This window comes from Protopterus annectens, chromosome 11.part0 (genome assembly GCF_019279795.1).
Source record: "Protopterus annectens isolate FY-2018-M chromosome 11.part0, PAN1.0, whole genome shotgun sequence".
In the NCBI taxonomy this organism is placed as follows: Eukaryota; Metazoa; Chordata; order Ceratodontiformes; family Protopteridae; genus Protopterus; species Protopterus annectens.
In genome coordinates this window covers 441835094-441856799 of record NC_056745.1, presented here as the reverse complement: position 1 = coordinate 441856799, position 21706 = coordinate 441835094, and the positions used below count along the sequence as shown (strand labels likewise).

Sequence of the window (21706 nt, the reverse complement as noted above, 5' to 3'; positions counted from 1 at the left end):
GCCAAGGCAAGGAAGACAGTAAGAGTGGAAATCCTTATGAGGTATTTGTTTACCACAAGAAAGACAATTGTTAACTTTTTCAGTAATTTCTGACATCGGCTGAGGCAAGAAAAGGTCCCCAACGGGGTACTTAGCTTTTTTGATGACTTCGGAATCGAAGAATACAGGAGCTGACCGACTGGCACTTGCGAACCGCTTCTGCTTCGGGCACCGCGTGGCAAGAAAGACTGAAGAAAATGGCGTCGGCTGAAGCTTATGTACTCCAGCCGCTCTGACGTTGGAGAGAAATGCGACATCAGCTGACGTCGGACCCAGACTTTGGAATCCGGCCGACCGAGGGCTGCCTGAGGCAGGACAACCCATATGTTATGACTGCAGTTGTATTCTTGAAGGACATCCGTATGATGCCGCTGACGACCTGGCCAGCGTGCTCCGCATAGCCTCGGAAGCTGGTCCTCCCGGGTCTGAAGATCGACCAGCCTTCGAAGCTGAGACAGGAGTCAGGCTTCCCCATGCCGAAGCACCAAGAGGGAGACTAGGAGCTGAGAGATGTCCCGGAGCCTCTCCCTCGGGTCCAACCGATGAATCCTGAGTCCTGAACCCCGTTGACGGTGCCCACGGGGTCGGAGCTGATGTCGGAACCGATAAGCCAGGAGGGGCTGTCGGAACCGACCTAGGGACATCACACAGAGCCGAGAACTCCGGCTCCAAAAGCTGAGATGCGCTCGGAAAAGGAAGTATCTATGTAGGTAGAGGGACTGGCTCCAGAGCCGACTGGGTCGGAGCCGAAAACAATTTTGCCAGTACTGGTGACTGAAGAAGTCTCTGCATCACTCTATCGACGTCCACATCCGATAAGGTCCTGGAGGATTTGGAGGATAGGGAAGGAGATAGAGACCTCGTCTCTGAAGGAGACCTGCAAGGAGGAGATACAGGCCTAATGCTAGGTGACTGGTTTCAAACAGGCTCCAAGAAAATTGGAGCCTAAGCAGGTTCCATAACCACTGACACTTCCTGCGGCCCCTGAGGACAATGGAGCCGAGGATGTCGTTGAAGATTTTGCTGTTTTCTCTGGCGGCTCCGATGATACTGATGGAGCCGGGGATCGCTTTTTAGCCTTGGAAGATTTAGCTTTTGATGGAGAAGACTTAAAGCTGGAAGCACTCTCCAAACCCTCCTCGAAGGAGGGTTTCAGAAGTCCCTTCAAAATCAATTTGTTCTTCCTTTCCTGAAGAACACGCGGGCTAAAATCATGACAAAAACTACATGATTCCTGGAGGTGAATCGCTCCCAGACAGTACACACAAACCGAGTGCCCATCGGTGATGGACATCTTATAACTACACTTGGTGCACTTCTTAAAGCCCGAAGGCTTATGCTCCTTAGTATCTTTAGACATAGTTACCACAGAGACAGAGTAACTAACTCAAAAACTAGATCAACGGTCAAGCAGCCACAAGCGTGGGAACAGGACAAACAAACAGTACACCACAAAGACCTCCAACTAAAATGGTCCTAGACACAAGTACAAGGGGGAGGACTAATCCCTCTAATTTAAATGGTTTTAGCCCAAGGGAAAAAGTTAGCACACCAGGAAAGCAAGGGGACAGACTAGGTCCTCTAACTGAAACGGGCCTAGCCTGTTGGAAACAGCTAGTGCGATATCACAAGAACACATTCGTACATATCACAAGCCGACATTCGGCTCCGAACCCACGGGTAAGAATGTAGGCGAGATTGGACTACATAACATAATGTTTTCGCTCTGCCTCTAGCTGCCGCTCTTTTTACTCTACTTGTTCCAGGTGCTATGAAGAGAATAATAAAAAGAATTGGCTTTAGAAATCCAAGAATAAATTGTTTGCTTGGAAACAGCCAATTCTAAGGATCTAGGATGAAAGAAAACAAAAGGTCTTATCTAAATAAAATTTGAGTTGTCTATGTACATCAAAAGTGTGGAAAATCTTCTCACTAACAGATTGTGGAGAAGGGAAGAAACTGGGCAAACGAACAGACTGATTAAGAGACAATTCATTCACCACTTTGGGCACAAAAGAAGGATTAATATGAAGGGACACCATTGTCCTTATGGAAAACTAAAAAGGGCGGGGGGAACAGCCATAAGGGCTTGAAGCTCAGACACCCATCTGCCAGAATTAAGAGCTAACAAAAGAACAGTCTTCCAAGAACAATGTTATAAGGAAGCTGAAGCGGTAGACTCAAAACGAGCATGGGTCAATTTCTCCAAAACAAAATTAAGATCCCATGAAGGGAGGACAGGCTTCTTGGAACATCCAATATGATGGATGCCTTTAAGAAACTGTTTATCCTCAAACATAGAAGCCAAAGTGGGAGCTAAAGGCAGACAAGCAGAAATAGCCAACATGTGGGCTTTAGGAGAAAAATACACCAACCAGCATTAAGCAATTCACAAAAATAAGACAGAACCAAAGGAACATCTGCAGTAAGTGGGTCCAGGTTACAAGAAAGACACTAAACCAAAAACCTCTTCCATTTGGATAAGTAGGATTTTCTAGTAGTGGGTTACCTGGCTTCTTGCAGAACCCGAAGCACATCTTCAGAAAAAAGGTGTCTACAGGGAATCAGAATCCTATCACCCACAGTGACAGTTGAAATATGGAGAGGTGGGGATGGATGAGGTATCCCTTGTCTTGTGTGAGAAGATCCACCATGTGAGGTAACTTGTGATGATTGCCCTTGACTAAATGCAGAACACAGAACGTATGCTGTTTGGACCAAATAGGATTCACCTGCAAGATTTTGGGAGAATCCTGTTTTATCTTGTACAGAACTTTTAGAATAACCAGAAGTGGAGGGAAAGGCATAAAGAAACATTCAAAGAAAAGAGAGGGTGTCCACCTTCCAAGTAAGAGGACATGGGACTCTGGTGCAAAACAAAGGAAGTCGGTTCAGAGGGGAGGCAAACAGAATTATTTGAGGAATTCCCCACTGGTGGATAACGTCCAGAGACACCTCCCTGTGAAGCATTCACTCATGGGACTGTGTTATGGACCTGCTCAGGGAGTCTGCCACAAAATTATGACTTGAGGGAATGTAAACTGCCAGAAGTGTCACTTGGTACTGAACAGCTAGTTAACAAACCTGAAGTGCCAACCTGCAAAGGAGATGGGAACTTGACCCCCCCCCCCCTTGTTTGTTGACATACCACATCACTGTAGTGTTGTCTGTAAAAGCCTTTAGGGGGGCCTGGAGAAAATAGTGGATGAAAAATTGTTAGAACCAACAGGAGAGCTCTGATCTCTCTGACACTGGTGTGCTCCTTTTGTTACTGAGGAAATCAGAGGCCTTGTACCTTTAGAGTGCTGAAGGAAGCCCCTCCATCCCCTGTCTGAAGAGTCAGTGAACAGCTCCTGAGAGGAAAGAGTGGGCTGAAAGGGGAGCCCTGGATTCAATGCCAACTGCCAAATCTGCCACTGAAATTCCAGCTTTAGACATGGAAGAGAAATTGGAAACTCCAGAAGATAAAAATGCTGAAGCCAAACTGACTGTATAAACCTCTGAACATTTTTTTCATGTGGAGTTTGGCAAAGGAAAGCAGAGGAAAGGTGGATGCCATGAATCCCATAGTCCTCAGAAATTCCCTGGCTAACATAGAAGCCAGACGAAGAAAGTACTGAAAGAAGGAAATCAGAGTTAAGACCTTGGGAAAAGGTAGGGATGCCAACATAGGAACAGTTTGGATCCTGCATTCCAGAAAAACATGGTCTTGAGATGGAGACAGGAAGGACCTTTGGAAATTGACAGTGAACCCCAGGCTTTGCAACAGAGAAATGATGAATTGAAGGTGTTGTAAAGAATCGCTGGGCAGGAGGCTTGAATAAGCAAGTTGTCTAAGTAAGGAAGACTTGAAGGCACTTGAGCCTGCAAAAAGCAATCACAGGAGCTAAGTATTTGGTGAATACCCTTGGGGCTGTAGAGAGGCCAAAGGGCAAAGAGAACTGAAAATGCCAGGAAGTAACAGAGAAATGTAAAAATGTCCCTAAAAGGGAATGAATAGGGGTATGAAGGTAAGCATCCTTGAGATTCAGAGAGACTAGAAATGCCTGAGGGGGCAACAGAGGAAACAAGGTCTGAAGGGATAACATTTGGAATGAAGGAACCTTCAGAAAGATATTTAGATGAGAAAGGTCCAGAATGGGTCTCCAAGTGGCCTCTTTCTTGGGGACCAAACATATTCTGGAATAAAACTCCTTCCCCCTTTGAGTCACTGGTACCTCCTGAATAGCCGCCGGAATCAAAAGACTCTGAAGCACCTCTGGGAAAAAGGCCAAATGGCCCTGAGGTGGCTGAGGGATACCCAGGAAAGGGGGAAGGGATTTCCAACTATGAAATACTCTTGGCGACTAATGGAAAGAATACAGGAGTGAGTTATGTTTAACTAAACAGGAAAGGAAAGGGAAAGAGGGATGTGGCTGGGAAGAACAGGACAATCGGACAGCAACTGGTTCATCAGGAAAGGGAGACTTCTAAGCAGGACTCTGGGCAGACTTAGTACAGGGAGCTCATCTACCACCCTTCTTACCTTTAGGAAGAGACGGGACTGTCTTATGAAAAAAAGCTGGTTTACTGGGATAATTCCTCTGAAATTAAGGCACAGGGGAAACAAAAATATGTTTTAGGTCCTGTTATTCTTTGCCTTTTTCTGCAGCAGCACCAAACAAATGTCTGTTGTCCACAGGAGCTTCTATCAACTTAGCCTTAATATTATCAAGCAGAGGGCGAAGCTGAAGCCAGTAGTATCTCCTCAGAACAGAAACAAAAGCAGCAGCCCTAAAGGAAGCATCTGCTACATTTTATAGAATGGAAAGCTACCTGCGAAGAAGTACAAGACAAAGCAGAAGTCTTCCCCTCAGAGTCAGGAAGATCAGAAATAACTTGGCCAGCTTGGGAAAGAAGAGACAAAATGTATCTGGTCATATGAGTCTGATATTAACAGCCCTAAAGTCAAGGGTAGCCGAGGTGTAAAAGTTTTTACCCAGCCTTTCCGCAGTCCTGCTGTCCTTATCAGAAGGAAGAAGCTTAGTGGAAGGTAGTAATTTAGAAGGCTTGTCAGATGCCACAGACACCACAGATGGGTTGGCAGAAGGACACAAAGAAATTTGCAATCATCAGGCACTTTATAAAACTGATCAGGTTTTTATGTGCAGGTGGCTGTGAGTCAGGAACCTGAGAAGCAGAAGAAAAGGTATCCAATAAGGCATCCAAAACTGGAGGGACATCAAAAGGTCTAGGAGACTCCATCCACAGACACTTGAACACAATCCCATTTAAAAAAACTACATCATCCTGGAAATTGTATCACCAAAAGAAATCTCCAAGAAGATTCAAGACTAGTACATTCCTTTTCCTCAGAGCCATAATCTAAGGAAGAAGGAATTTGAGCAGAATAAGCCAGGGGATTCCTCATCTGAATACTCTTCCTTCTCAGAATTCTGTTGCCTAGTCCTCTTAAGAGGTGAAGATGACCAGGGGGAGTATACCTCTCAACTGTACAGATTTTTGCCTCATATTTTTGGTCCGTTTTTCATAAAATTGTGAGTTTCTGTCAAATTAATGGCAAATCATCCAAGACTGAAGTTAGAAAATAATGACAGACATTTGAGTTTGATTTGCAGTGTTTTCGCTTATGTGAGCGTTCGCTGACTTAAACTTTCGCTAATATAATATAGACCCTTTCTTTTTCCTCCATTATTACAGGGGACCAGATCCAGTATGTTTTGCTCCCCAGTTGGTACACTGACAATCTGGTCCAGGGAGTTTGTATTTACAAAGTCCAGAAATCTCTGTGCCTGCACTCTTAGTGCTGTATAATATTCCCAGTTAATAGTGGGTAACTCACTCATGAATATGGCACAGGGTTGAATAGTGAGTGTCTCTAGTAAGTTTAAATGCATTTTATGGGTTTCCTGGCTCACAGAGGGGGATTTATAGCTTGCAAAGAAGTGGTATGGGATTTTTCCTATGGTGATTTGAACATAGTGAAGCTCAAGTGCATCTTCCTGTTTGACCAAACAGGATGCATACTTATTCTTTACGTAAATTGGGACACCTCCACCTTTAGTCCTTCCCCTGTATAGTAGCTGGTCTTAATGTGTGGAAGGCATTACAGTCTTGAACTGCCAGGGTGCTCTCAACGGCTTTAAAGCATGTTTTAGTACCAGCTAAGATGTCAGCATTCCCTAGGGTGAGGAGAAAGTACAGTTGTGTACACTTACCATAAATGTAGATGTTCGAGTGTATTCACTGTTGTAGTCATCACATTTGGGTAATCTGCTTGCAGGCTGCCCTCAGTCGGCCTGATTAACAAAGCAAGTACACCAAAAAGGCTTTTAAGCATAGTAAAAGGAAAGGAGAGGTATAGCCAGAAAAAACTAGGGGGCTGGAGGGAGGGTAACCAGGACTGCAACAGTGAATACACTCGAACATCTACATTTATGGTAAGTGTACACAACTGTACTATGTTCTTTGTGTTTCACTGTTGCAGTCATTACATTTGGGTAGATTCCCAAAGCTATGGTTGGGAGGAGGAGTTTATACAGCATTAGGGCCAGCTATAAGGCCCTGCAAGACAGCAGTGGCAAAGTCAGCTCTGGATTTAGAGAAAATTGGTAAATGATCGTGCTTGGTGAAAGTATGTACAGAACTCCAGGTAGCAGATTCTAGGATATCCCTGGTAGGAACACCTCTGAGAAAGGCTGCAGATGTAGATGCAGCCCTGGCGGAGTGAGATCTGATCCCCTAGGGGATAGGTTTTCCATGGTGCTTATAGCAGAAATGAATGCAATGGCTTATCCATATAGAAATGGTTTGTTTTGAAATAGCCTTCCCCTCTGCCCCTGCAGCAAATGCTACCAGCAATTGTTCAGATTTTCTTCGAGATTTAGTTCTGTCCATGTAGAATCTTAGTTGTCTGTGCACATCCAAGGAATGCAGAATCTATTCCCCTTTGTTCTGTGAATTTGGGAAGAAGGTTGGCAAATGAATGGACTGATTAAGAGCCACACTGGAAACCACCTTGGGCATGAAGGATGGATTGGACCCGAGAGATACCCTGTCCGCATGAAAGATGATGAAAGGCTCCACTGCCATAAGGGCCTGTAATTCAGATATCCCTCTAGCTGAAACTATTGCTAAAAGGAAGGCTGTTTTCCAAGAAAGAATTTTTAAGTCTGCAGTAGCAGCTGGCTTGAAAGGAGGCAGAGTGAGTTTCTCCAAAACAAAGTTAAGGTCCCAGGCAGGGGTAGGAGCTCTCCTGGATGGTCTCAAGTTTTTTGCCCTTCTGAGATGCTGCTTGAGTACAGGATGAGAGAAGAGGGGTGGTTCTGTGTTATAGTGAGCTGAAATAGCTGAGGCATGGATTTTAATGGAGAAAAAACACAGGCCCTTGTAAAGCATCTCAGTTAAGTATTGCAAAATCTGAGGTAAATTGGGCGCTGCTGTGCTCACATCCCTAAAGACTGGTTCCAGGCACAGAATCTTTTCCATTTGTCAGCATAAGATTTCCTAATACTAGGTCTCCTCGCCTCCAAGATGACATCCATCACAGGTTTGCGGAGGGATGATAAGGGTGAATTTAAGTGATTAGCCAGGCTGCAAGGTTCAATGTTGGAAGCTGAGGGTGCAGAATGTGGTTCTCCTGCTGAGACAGCAGGGAAGGGGTCTGAGGCAGGTGCCATGGAGATATTTGCGACACACTGTGCAGGAGGGGGTACCAGTGTTGGCGCGGCCAGTCTGGAGCAATCAAAATCATCTTTGATTTGTCCTGTTTGACTTTTAGTAGAACTTTGGAGAGCAGAGGCAGAGGGGAAAGGTGTAGACTGACAGGTTTTTCCAGCTGAAGGACAGAGCATCCACTTTCCAGGCTTGTTTGTGGGGAGTCCTTGTGCAAAACTTGTCCAACTGGTAGTTATGGGGGGAGGAAAATAGATCTATGTCTGGGCTCCCCCATTCGCTTGTCAACATGTTGAAAATCTGTGGTTCCAGTTTCCACTCGTGTAGGTCCATGAGGTTTCTGCTTAGTCCGTCTGCCAGTGTATTCAATTTTCCTGGCAGGAACTGAGCTTGTAGATGCACTTGGTAGCTGAAGGCTGTGTTCCACAATGCCATGGCTAGTCTGCAGAGGTGGTAGGAATATGTACCCCACTGCTTGTTTATGTACCACATAACCATGGTGGTGTCCGTCTTTACCATTAGTTGTCCTGGAAGAATGTAGTCCTTGAAGGCTGCCAGAGCATTCTGCACAGCTAACATTCCTTTTTGATTGATATGTAGGTGCATTTGATTTGGGTTCAATTTGGCCTGAATGCACTTCCCTGCCAGATGAACCCCCCATGCATAGTCTGATGCATCTGTAGTTAGGGTTTGGGTGGCAGGGGGTAGTGTGAATGGTAGTCCCTTGTTTTGGTGGCATGTTTCTGCCCACCAGAGGAACCCCAGGCGTAGGCAAGGTATGACAGGAATCATTGTTTCCAGGCTGTGACAATGTTGACTCCATAGACTTTTTAGATGCCACTGTAGTTTCCTCATATGCAGTCTTGCATATGGAATTAGAAGAATGCAGGAGGCCATGAACCCCAAGGCTTGCAGTATTTGTCTTGCAGATAGCAGGGTTTTTTTTGTGGCCACTTGTTTGAAGATTCATAATCAAACTCAGCAATGGGCCTCTTGGGGGGGGGGGGGTTGACTACCCCTGATTAGAGTAATTAGATCTTCAGCCATTTTTATCATTTGTTTTTTAGGCATAGGGGCCTGAACATGTGGCCTGGGCATCGATTTTTTAGTCATGGATCGAGATTTAGGCCTTAGTAATGAAGGCGGTGTCAATTTAATATGCAAGTCTGTAGGCCTGAATACACCCTCAGAAACCGGTGCTTGCACAGCAGCTCCGGACCCATCCAAGGTAGAGACATCCAAGGGTTCCATAGGTGAAGCATCTCAAGGCATACCAGACTCCGCATTGGTCTCAGTACAAGCCTGCGAATCAGAAGTAGCGGGTATCAGGGGCTGCGAAAGTGCCTCACTGAGTACCGGCGAACTGGCGACTGGCTTAGGAGAAGCATTGTCGGCAGTTTTGGACCTCGGCGGCCTGTCTCTGTCTTTATCTTTGCGTTTTTTCGGAATCCTGGTAGTCAGATGGCTAATCGACGACATTTCTGGATAACTAAACTGAGAACCGAAATATTTAGAGGCAAAAATGTACCGACGATGGATAGTGCACTGATTAAATAAAGCACAAAACCAACAGCAAGGTACGTCGTGGTCAGGGCCTAAGCAAGGAATACAGTATGAATGAAAATCTTTATGAGGTATTTGCTTTCCACAAGTAATGCAATTATTAACTTTTACTGACATCGGTAAGGAGCAAGAAAAAGTTTCCCCATTGGGGTACTTAGCTTTAAGTTTCTTAAACTTAAACTTAAGTTTTTTAAGCTTCTAAAGACATGCATCTGGAACATTTCTCCCCGGGCCTCCGCTGAAAACAGGATCTGTGGAACCTAGTCGGACTTTCCCGGTCAACAAATGTTAAATAAATAAATAATAAAAATAAATAAATAAAAGTTGAAGATTTCAGTTCTGAAACTCGAAAACGAAAATTTCAGGAGTCGGCTGACCGGCACTTGTGAACCGCTTCTGCGTCGGGCACCGCACGGCAAGAAAGACTGATGTAATGGCTTTGGCTGCATGTTTTATACCCCTGACATCATGGAAGAAGGGACAGCAACCGACACAGGACCCAAGACTTTGTTAATCAGGTCGACTGAGGGCAACCTGCCAGCAGATTACCCAAATGTAATGACTGCAACAGTGAAACACGAAGAACATCTTATAATCACTTCTCACTTTCACCAAAGCATGCAACAGTACAGGAGGAGATTCCCTGTATTCAGCTGACATGGCCAAAGCCTGGAACCACATCTCATGAACACTGAAATCAATCCAATACCTAATGTCTTTCAAAAAAAAAAAAATTAAAATCTCATCTGATGGACAAAGGCCTCTGTTCCTGTATTCTCTCAGGCTAGTTTTGTGACTTCCATCTTTTTTTTTTTAATACAGATTGGTCCTACTACTAGTAAATACATGGTTTACACTCGATATGCTATTTTTTCTCTCTCCCAGCTACACCACCAAATGTAAAAAAACTACATTGAGTTAGACTCGTAAAGTCACAGTCACCATACAAATAAAACATTAAGATGCTATACATATTGTTTGTGATAAGCTTTGAAAATATACAGACTCTGCTTAAATATTAATGTACTCTGCAAATTTATGTACAATATTTAAAATACCATGTACTCTGTAACTGCACACTGTACACAGTCATTCTATGTATAAGCTTGATAAGTTCTGTAAAAACATCTGGAAAGGTTTTCTCCCCTGGTCTACACTGAAAAGGGGTTTAGCTAACTCAGACTTTCCCAGTAAACAAAAGTGGCACTCATTTTACTTTGCATTTCCCCCTAACACTAACTTTTCTCTAATACTGCAATACATCCACAACATCTTAGCAAATGTACATTGGGGGGATGTTATCTTTACAGACAGTAAAAAAAAAAAATGGTTGCTTCTTTGCCTAATGCAAAATGCTTTTTTCCAGTACCAGATAATCAGGGATTTTGGCAAATCCAAATAAAAGCATTCTACTGGGTAAATACAGATTTTTGATACTACAAATTGGCATTTCCTCAGCTCCACAGGTGTTTCAAAGACCTGTAAACTGATGATATGATTTAAGGCTTGGAAGGAGTTGTTAACACACCAGCCAATATTTTAGTCTGGGGCTGTACTAAGTAGCAAACATACGAGATTGATTAAGCTAGCAGACAGACTGAGGTCACAAGGTTTTGAAACTGAGTAAATCAAAATGCCAAACTGGCAATTCATGTCTGATTTATATATTGACAAGCTTACTTCTAAAGGGCTAGAACAAGATGCAGACAAGTTTATGTGCTACCGTAACTATGCAGAATCCAACAGACAAATCTTGGGGACTGTACAATACTAATCTAAGTTCATACCTTACTTGTCAAATATAACTGTACCTCTGTGGAAGCTGCTTGAGCAACAAACAGTCTGGAGATGAACAGAAGAACAAACCAAAAGCTTTGATGTGTTAAACAAACTAGTACACACAACACCTATGCTTATATATTTTGAAGCAGCATTATCTAACAGGACTTAAAGTGGAAGCAAGTCAGGAAGGGGAACAGTATTTGTCAGTCAGAATTGTCATCATATTTCTGGCACTCATTAAAGACAAATTATAAGTCTCTTGCAAAGAATTGTAATAAAATCATTATGTAAGATATTTGCAAGACTGCAAAGAATGCTCATGCTTAAAGAAATATGAACTGAAGTACAATACAGACCAGAAACACTGATGCATACTGCTAGCATGCTAACTAGAGTTTATCTGCATGAAAACAAGGAAAACTTACTATAAGACCTTAAAGTTTTGTGGGTTGTTTCACAGATTCTGATGATTCCAGAGTAACTGTAATAACAGAATACCACTACAAGAGAAGATACAGAAATGCAGCTGTTAACTGAAGCTGCAATGTCAGACTGGCCCAATAATGTAAAGCATTTACACCTATTAACTGAGCCATGTGTATTCAATTCTTACTGTATGAATGTGAAAAGGTCACAATTCCATCACAACTTGGGAAAACAATTTGAAACTCCACAAGTCTCACGTGAGAATATCTAAGCGCAAGAAAAGAGATACAGGTGTTGTATACTAGTGTACCATGACAGCAGAGATTTGGCAAATTGTACAATGTGTGGCATGTATGGAAAGCAAAACCTGAAAAAGGAAATTATAACTCATGAAATTCTAACATTACCCTGGCTAAAGATAGGAGATGACCTGTTTCAGCATAAGCATTTCAACTTTCTGTTATGTGTTGACTACTATTCAAACTATGCAGAATTTGATTAAGAAAGTTAAGAGTTTGTACTGCAATAAACGTACTTAATGTGCATTGGCCATGCATCGCTTCTCACTTTCCCACCACTGCGTGTGGTGCAAGAAATGGCAAACAGCATTTTCCACATCAGTAAATATTTTCCACTGCTGATTTGGGGAAAAAAATCTTTTAAAATCCTGCTTTACCTGCAAGCATGTTAATAAGGATAAAATGTAAGCTTTGACCCCAGTGACATCAATGCAGAGAATGTGTGGAGTGCACCTACAGACTAACAGGCACACAACCATGCATGTTCAAAAATGCGTCCATTAAAGTCTGCGGATGCACTTCATGGCATTCCTCCAGTAATGTCACAGAGGGATTTGCTAAATTTATTTAGGCTGTGTTTTGATAAAATTTACAATGCCTTTTATTATAAAAATGGCTCAAATAAATGAGGCAAGAAGAAGGTAAAAACACATTGCTAAACAACCTATCATACTTAAAGTGTTCTGCACAAGTTTGCAGGAACATCCCAGCAAATATTTGTAAGACCTGATATATCTCAGTAAGTGATATCAGATCACGCTCTACAATTTGTTAGTGGAGAATTCAAATACTTTTCAAGCTAGAATATGCAGGCAGGATCACATGGAAATTATACAAGCTAAATAAATAAAAGGAATGGAAAATATCCTGCTGATAAGAAAGCTAATAAGCATGGACACTCACTGCTGAAATTAGTTGAAAAGTACCCCTTAATTCCTAAAAAGGAAAATACAGTATTTCTCCAAGATATAAAAACATGACACAGTAACAGATTATGTTATAGTTATAAGCAATTCAAATAAGAGCAAAAAAGTGACCATCCACTATTAATTATAAACACAAACAAAAAAGGGAAAACATTTAGCTCATGTAATAGCAATAAAGAAATAGAAATATGTGGTAATGGAGGAGAGATTAAAATTAGGTTTCTAGCCACAGTGTTGTCAGATCTTAAAGACAGAAAATATATTAATAAAAGAATAACAAAATGCAAATACATAAATAAAAAGGAAATAAAGTCCCACACACTCAAAAATAGTAGAGAAAGATAGTAGAATAATACAGTGAAAAAGCATCAATAAGAGATGTTATGCCAGAAATTCTCTAACAAAATTATACTGTTTACCAAAATCTCCTACAGAATGTATAGGTTTCATTCATGTTGAGTAGGTACCAAAGTAGCAGTGTAGTTTTAAAAACAGATCTGGCATACAGTTATACCAAAGAATTTAAGATGTCTGTCAAGAGAGTTCAAGTGCTAACCTGTAAGCCTGTGTAAATATTGCAAATATGTTTGGTACTTGCGTATTATCGCAACCAGAGTGCTCAACTCAAGAGCGGATGCTTGATGCTCATTTCTCAGGCCAAGAAATGTGGTCAGACTGTGTTGGGAGGTGTGTGTATGTCACAGAAGTGTGTACTTTTACATGTAGGTCACAACCATGTTATTTTGGTCCTGCGAGGTTGCGTCTGTGGGATTTCACCAGGTTTGCAAAGGACGCATTCTCCCAAGACCCCGCACTCTCAGCTCATCTGTTTTCATAAAGTAACTCTGGCAGTGATTCAGTTGGTAACACTTCACAAATACTTCACCTTTCCATTGATACATGTCCTTTGTTTCTTGGTTCTGCCCCCTCCATCCCTCCCCCGTTACCACAACATATCTGTATTTGGATGAAACCTCATGGATCTAAACAATTTTGTGTATATTCAAGCCCCACACTGACTTTCTTAACTACACATTCCTTAAAGTGACGCAAAGTAATATGACAACACAGACCTGCATTTTCTGACATATAGCAGCATGTTCATTTGTACATGAACCTTTTTTTACAAATTGGGAAAAACAATTACAGTTAAACAAGACCATCATTACTGTGTTTGGGTTTGCCTTCTGTGAAAGATTCCTTCCACACAGTGAAAAGAATCTGTTGGTCATAACGACTCCAGGCTTGCCAAGTCAAGCGTGCGTGTGTAATGCACGCAAAAAGAAAAAGAGGGTTTTCGGAAAAGTTTCTGTTCCAGAAGGTTATCTGAAGTTATTCCCAGCAATAAACACTCTGAAAAAAAACTTAAAGTTTTTTATGGGCTCCTTTGTATGGAATTATGCGGAAATCGCGTATTATCACAACCATATTTTCTTGGTTGCAAGTACTATATGTTTTTATTACAAGGCAACAACAATATAGACATTTGTTTTCAAAAAGAAGAACAAACATATTAAACACACAAAGTTTAAAATCCTAATGATAATCTGCTGCAGGCTTTGAACCTTTTCTACAATGAATCTAACATTAATTTAAATTTCTACATATAACTCTTCTGCGAAGTATTCAAAACAGAAGAGCTTGGGAAAACCCGGTGAAGAATGTTTCACATGCTGAACTACTACTCATGAAAACAGAAACCGGGGACGTACTAACAGAAAGCTCTACATAAAGAACAAAAACACCATTCCGCAATATTAAAATAATATCAGAGATATACAATAAAATTGTACCAGGGATTCAGAAAGACCCTTGCTGCCAGAAGTAATTGGTTAATGAGGGGCAACCAATTACTGTAACTACAAAAATCTGCAATTCAAAGACAGAATAATGACGCACAGAGAAATACTTCATTAGCATCTCTTAATCATACCTTTGAATTGCACACCATGCTGCTGTCAGCGCTGACCGTACTAGCATTTCCCCTACCAGCTCATGCATCACAGTGGCCCAGGCACCTACCAACACACACATGCTCCCAGCTCAGCACTACTAAGCTGTAGTTGCAGTATGAGCTAAACTATTCCAGAGACGTGAGTAGGTGAACATCATTGTTCACTTTTCTTTCTTGTGGAATAAACAGAGTGGTAGTTATTCCTGTGCTAGTGTCATTTCAGGGTACAAGCAAATGGCTAAATGTGCATTAGTTACTCACTTGGACTGCTGCAATTGCATGTGGCTTTGCCAGTGGGACTGTCTTCACTATGGTCACTTACAAGGTAAAACTGTAGCAGTCTCTGAATTGTTCAGGCTTACTGTGATTTGGAATCCTTTGAAGTTAAGGCTTCCGTATCCCAATAAGATTTTTTTAACTTTATGGTGTGCGAGTGTTTAAAATAATGAAAATAAAGCAATCTGTAAGAGATAATGTTAGCTTGTGATGTAAATTTCAAAGCAACAAATAAAACATGCTTCCAACAAGACAAAAGCTTTCAGGATAATTTTACTAAAATCTTTTCATTACAAAAATGCAATATTTCTTTGGCTAAACTAAATTATGAATTTGATATATGTACTGTGGCATGAGCTAGTGTCACTCAAAATGTTACTCTCATGCAGTGAAACTTCACAAAAACCCTGGTTTTAAACACGTAATTAATTGTGAAAAATATCTTACCTTTAACACTTTAGTTATGATATCCATATCTTTGTCATCATCTCCTTGACCCAAAGATTCACCCAGTGCCTGAAAGATTACAAGGCTTTTAAGTCAAAGACAAGACAGTAAAATGAAATGTACAGTCTTTATGGAGTAGAAAGCACAGTGTATTCTGAATATAGATTAAAAAGAACCAAAATCAACTTTGTCTAATTATGTTTAAATGTGAGTATGTTAAGCTTCCATCAGTGACCAGAGATAAATCTATACCATACCTTCAACAAGTTTACTTATTTGCTCCATTACCACTGCAAAAACAACAGTTAAGTGTTGCTCACTGTCCCTGTTTAACTTAACAAGTGAACGCTTTTGCTGTCTTGTGGCACTCTTCATAAAACTTTCAAGTTCACCTACTCAAAGGAAGCATACAAGTTTTGGTCCACATACTGTATCCCTGCACTGGAGCTAAGCTGCATACATATCATCCTGCACCTCAGTTTCTTAACCTTGTTCAAACAGAAGCAGCCTTGGAAAAAATCTACTAAAACCAAGGTTCTAAAATTATAACCTTAAATTTTATGCTGAAGGAAATCTTACTGCTATGACAAAAGCCAATGGAAAATGACATATAAGGCAAGGGACAGCAGAGGGGAAAATAAGAAACCCACCGTAATATGGTGAATATCTGTAATTCTGCAAAGTCCTGTTCTGCGTGATTCTCTGCAGTGGGTAGAATATGTGGTATAATCTCAAATGCTGTTGTGAAAAGAGGGAAGAGAGGATAAATGGCAACAGGATTTCAGACAGCATGCCCCAAAGGACAGCCGTACTAATAGATGCTCTTCTTCTATTGAGGAGGTCCAGAAGTAAGATGCACCAAAAGCTCACCTGGACAACAGTGATTTACAGCAAGAACGCATTCTTAAAACAGGCAGTACTGTCATTGCTCTCTCTAGTGCAGTGTTTCCCCAAATGGGAAGGCCTGGGAAAGCTTCAGGTGAGATCCAAGGAAGTCTAAAAATGTTGCATTAAATAGGGTCAGACTAACTGCAGAAGGACAACAGTCAATTTTTCTTTACAAGTTTCTTTTCATGTTTTGGTGACTTGATTAATCCCATCTAGCAGGGAAAGGTGTGTATGTAGCCACAGAGTTACCAAATATGCCATCTTTCAAGGTGAGAGCCTATTTCCACTATATGAGGCCATTAACAAGGTCCTGAACTTGTTGGCCAGACATCACTTCCCCAGAGAATAAGCATCCAGTAAATTTGTTCCAAAACATCTCCTTAACAGAAGATGACCTCAGTCTTGCATTACCCAGGAAAATGTGCATCCAGGATTCTGTTCCTAACATTCTCCTTACGGGAAGACAACCTCAGCCTTGCCATAATGTAAAGGCACTCACTAGAGTTCAAAGCCCTGGTCAAAGCACCATACACTAAATTCCTGTCAACTAACTGAAGGCATGTATATAGAATGCCATTCATTAGAATAAAAAAAATGCTGAAAACTACTTTAGACAATTTCCTCAAAAAGCAATTTTTGCATGGAGGCAAGAAAGCCATCTGCACACCCACAGAGTCCTATACAACTCCCCAAACATATATAAACCAACTCCATGGTTGTATAGAAGTTGGAGAAAGTGCAACTTCAAAGATCAAAGTGTTTTTTGGCATTTTTATTCTACCAAATGGTATTCTATATAAATGCCTTCAGTGACTATAATATAACTAAACCTAAATATCCTCCTAGGTTAGACTCAAGGAAGTAGTTGCTTATCTAGCACCTAGGTCTGGTATTAGAATAAGTGATCCAGGTAAGACAAAAAGTTGTGGGCCTGAAGCCCCTGCACAGCAGAACAGCAAACTGTTCTGTCTCACCTACAAACCCCATATCAGGCAGCAAGGTGGTAAAATACTGTGGTCTTTGGAACCAGTGTTGGACTGGAGATGTTACATGGGAATCAGCAGCCGGATACCAAGCCAGCTGTTCATACAACTACTAAGGTGATGCCTTGTAAAGGGCACTGGCCTTTTAACAGCTGAAATACACATTCAGAGTGCCTCTAGGCTGCTACCCCAAGACTCCTCAGGCTTCTCTCAAGAAACTCTACTAGGCAATTTTAGACTGATCTCATGCCCCCGGGCTATTCCTCATAAGCCTGAGACAATCTCCAAAGGAAGGATCATGTGGTGGAGAAGCAGAAGGGTTGGGTTTATTATCCACAAACATCTTTGAAAGAATGACATAGCAATCCTATGAACCACAGTAAGACTGAGACAGCAGGACAATACCACAGGCAACAGGTCATATGGGGAAGAGTGTGTGACAAACATTCCTTGGACAACTGCATACTAGCCAAGTACAGCACATGGGGAGAGAGAGAGAGAGACCTGAGCCAAATCTATTACGGACTTAAGACCAAGTTCTCTAATGGTTTGTTTTTGCAACACGTGAATGAGCCTCTCACTACACAAACAACTGTTTGTCATCAAGACCTTCACTCACAAACCCAATACTGGGAACATCAGATAGACTCTTCTCAAATGCAGCCTGCTGTTGACTATAACACACCAATCCATGATCTAATCACTGCAGAGGCAAATCCCAGTGATCAATCTGGTAACCCACAGACTCCAGTCAAATCAAGGGATAAGTCAATTCAACAACTGCAGGATGCACCATACACCAGGGTAGAAAAGGAAGGCATGCTTCTCATTCCCAATGCCTTCAGAGGCCAAAGACTGGTTTAGAATTGAACCTTTACTTACAGAATTGAACCTTTACTTGCCAAGGTACTGTCACAACCTGAAGGACCCATAGGGCAGATGAATGCTAAACTTAGCTTAAGATGGTTCAATTATGAATTTGTCCTCTTGACTGTTTATTTTGTGGTGACGCTTTGACTTCTTCTTGGGGTTAGATGGGAGAATCTTCCACCAGTCAACTCAGGAAGGGCTACTGACTATTGCCATCTCTGCAAAGTAGGTAGCTTTTACCTTTTTCAATGCCTGGTAGCTGGAGTGAACTGCTGGTACCTGCAGTAATCATTGTACTCATTGCCAACACAACATGAGCAATGTTGTTAATCAGCTCTGGCTGGTAACCTGAAATCAACATGGATATTTATTAGAAGCGCAGACATGTACATAGAGGTTTTTTACTGATAGAGCAGCAAATGAAAATGAAGGGTTTTAAGAAAGTATTAATACAGGTGCAGAGACATCTCCCACCATGAGATTTTGCAGAAAACAATGCAGAGGTCTGACTGGTGGGACAGGATACACCCAACCACAGAAGCATCAAGGAGAGCTGATGAAGTTAGATCAGAACTTTTCAAAATCTTCTGTTAAGACAAGACAAAGCCTAAGGCTTTGTTCCAAGATTCCACCACAGTAAAATTATTAAAGATGGCTCTAAATGCATATAAAAGCACTTGCACAGTCAGGCAAAATATATAGAATAAAATATTTAAAAAGTATTTCAAAACAAACTTTTTCTTTGTATGCCTGGCTAACACTCTACACTGACTAGGTGGTATACCATAGGAATCTTCTTCTGGTCATTCAGAAATGCTTGATATAAATGGTCTTTCGACTTGGGTATTCAACAGCCTGGGCATGGGTGCTCCCAGGCAGTACATAAAATATCCCAAATTACAGGCAATGAGGGATGGAGTGCTGACCCAGGACTCCATGCCACTCTCTCTTTCCACCAAAGATAATCTTTAGACACTTCTAAGAAGAGGAGCAAAGAATGTGACCACCCAACAGTGTAATTCATGAGACTAATGGCCTCTGCGGAGAAAGAATCTTCAAAAGAAAAACTATATAATGTGGAAGACTCATTATCCCTATCAGTCTCAAGCAGAGAGACCAATGGTCTGAGACTCGGTGATGGCCAAGGAAATTAGATAGACTGTTATCTCTAGCTTGCACCCTTAAATCCACTCCTATGGTCCTAGATACAGGAAGTGGGCTAGCACAGTTTGCATTCAACCAACACTTGGAGGCTGACATTGAAACTAGGAGGTGCATGGTGCTTGGGACCAAGAAGGAAACCCATCTCTCCTCAACTTTTATTTACAAGCCTCCATAGCTCAACTTTTGCCTGCCTTACACAACTCTTTATTCACAGTGAAACTCTACTGTTCAAAATGTGAGAATTTAATGAAGGTGTTTAAAAAACAAATCAAATGCAGTCTCCTTCCAGTGGCCATCATTCATATTACATTGCACAGAAACAGCTTACTTTAAGCTTATTCAAGCTGTATGGGGCTGTCTTCATTCTAACATATACATATCCCAACTTTAACACACTGCTTTGACAGACCACCACAGCTCTGACTCTGCTTAACTTTTACATCCTAAAATAAGAAGTTATGTACTCACCATAATGTTCCATCTGAGTAGGTATCTTCATTTGTCTGCAGCCTTTGGGATATGGATCCGATCTCGGATCCGAGCCGACAACTTCTTATCATAGCATAGATCCGAGCTCCTAGCTCCTCCCCTTACCCATAATCCCCTGCCTACACTAACTGACCTCAGATCAAGTTTGCCCCATAGCACAGCAGATAAAAGTGTCCCAATGGGAACATATGCTAATAACACAAGAAAGATCATATTGGTCAGGGGGAAGGAGAGGGGGATGGTTGCAGACAAATGAAGATACCTACTCAGATGGAACGTTATGGTGAGTACATAACTTCTTAATCTGAAGTAGGAACTTCATTTGTCAGCAACCTTTGGGACAGAGTCCCCAGCTACCTAAATCTTGGGTGGCCTTCATGGAAGGATATTCCGGAGCACCGCAGAGCCAAAGGACGCCCTACCTCGGGAGACGACATCAATTTTATAGTGGCTGATAAAGGTGTGAGATGAAGCCCAAGTGGCTGCAGAACAAATGTTATCCAGTGGAACCCTAGCTTGAAAGGCCGCAGATGTGGCAACGGCCCTAGTAGAATGAGCATGGACTCCTTGAGGTGCAGGCCTTCCCATGCTCTGATATGCTAAAAGAATACAACTCGAGATCCATCGAGAGAGAGAAACTTTAGAAACTGACTTTCCGAAATTACTTTTGGCAAAGGAGATAAACAACTGGATCGGATTGCCTTTGATCAGCAGTTCTATGGATATAAAAACGTAGTTGTCTGTGTACGTCTAAGGAATGTAGCTTGTACTCTCCTTTGTTATGAAAGTTGGGGAAAAACACTGGAAGGTTGATAGATTGACTGATGTTCGCTTCTGAAGATACCTTAGGTAGAAAGGACGGATTGATCCTGAGGTAAACCCTATCCGGGTAAAAGACCAGATATGGTGGTTTGACACAAAGAGCTTGTAATTCCGACACTCTTTTGGCTGAAGTTATGGCCACCAAAATAGCTGTCTTCAAGAGAGAAATTTGAGATCAACTGTGGCCGCCGGTTCGAATGGGGGACCAGTCAAGGCCTGCAAGACTAAGGATAAATCCCATGGAGGTACCACCTCTTTAACTGGAGGCCAAAGGAGGAAGGTACCCTTGAGGAAGGTCTTACATAGTTTGGAAGTGATAAGAGGGCCAGACTCTTGCCCCACGTGATAGTATGAGATTGCTGCCAGTTGTACCTTGACTGTGGAAGAACTAGCCCCTGGTGAAAGAGAGGTTAGAAAATCTAGAACCGACGATATCGGGGCTGTAAAAGGGTCTAAACGACGGTGTTCTGCCCAAATGGTGAAGCGTTTCCACTTACTCCGATAAACCTTCCTGGTGGAAGGCTTGTGAGCTGCTACAAGAATGGCTTTGACCGGTGATGAGATCCCGGGAGTCCTTATGAGGAGTGGAACTGGAGCAACCAAGCCGTCAGCTTGAGGTTGACCACGTTCGGAGTCGGAAGACCGAGAGGGTGAGAAATGAGATCCGGAATGGGATCCAGAATCCATGGTGGATACACTAGGTGAGACCATAAGGGAACCACGTCTGACGAAGCCAGAATGGGGCAATGAGGATCATCTTGCTCCCCAACTGCCTGGCTTTCTGTAATAATTTCAACATCAGGGGAAGAGGAGGGTAAGCATAAAGCAGACCGGGAGGCCAAGCATGAACTAACGAGTCTCTCGGGGACTCCCCCGGAGAGGGGATCAGAGCGAAGTAATAGTTGCATTTGGTGTTTGAAGGAGAGACAAAAAGATCGCAACAAGGTTGCCCCCATCGGGCAAATACTTACTCTGCAACTCGATGGTTGAGAGACCATTCGTAAGGAGTCAGGATAGTATGACTGAGCCTGTCCGCTAGAATGTTGGACCGTCCCGGAATGTGCATTGCTATGAGAAAGCAGTTGGTGGAAATCGCCCATTCCC

At 42.2% G+C, this 21706-nt stretch overlaps 1 protein-coding gene across 1 annotated transcript in view; it reads right to left on the bottom strand.

Annotated features, from left to right (window-relative positions):
• Window positions 1-21706, bottom strand: part of PRPF18 (pre-mRNA processing factor 18) — a gene marked incomplete in the record, with an annotated part of 376763 nt that overhangs the window by 140419 nt on the left and 214638 nt on the right. The window contains 1 exon segment of the mRNA XM_044087940.1: window positions 15387-15455. Coding sequence (XP_043943875.1) covers window positions 15387-15455 — 69 coding nt within the window.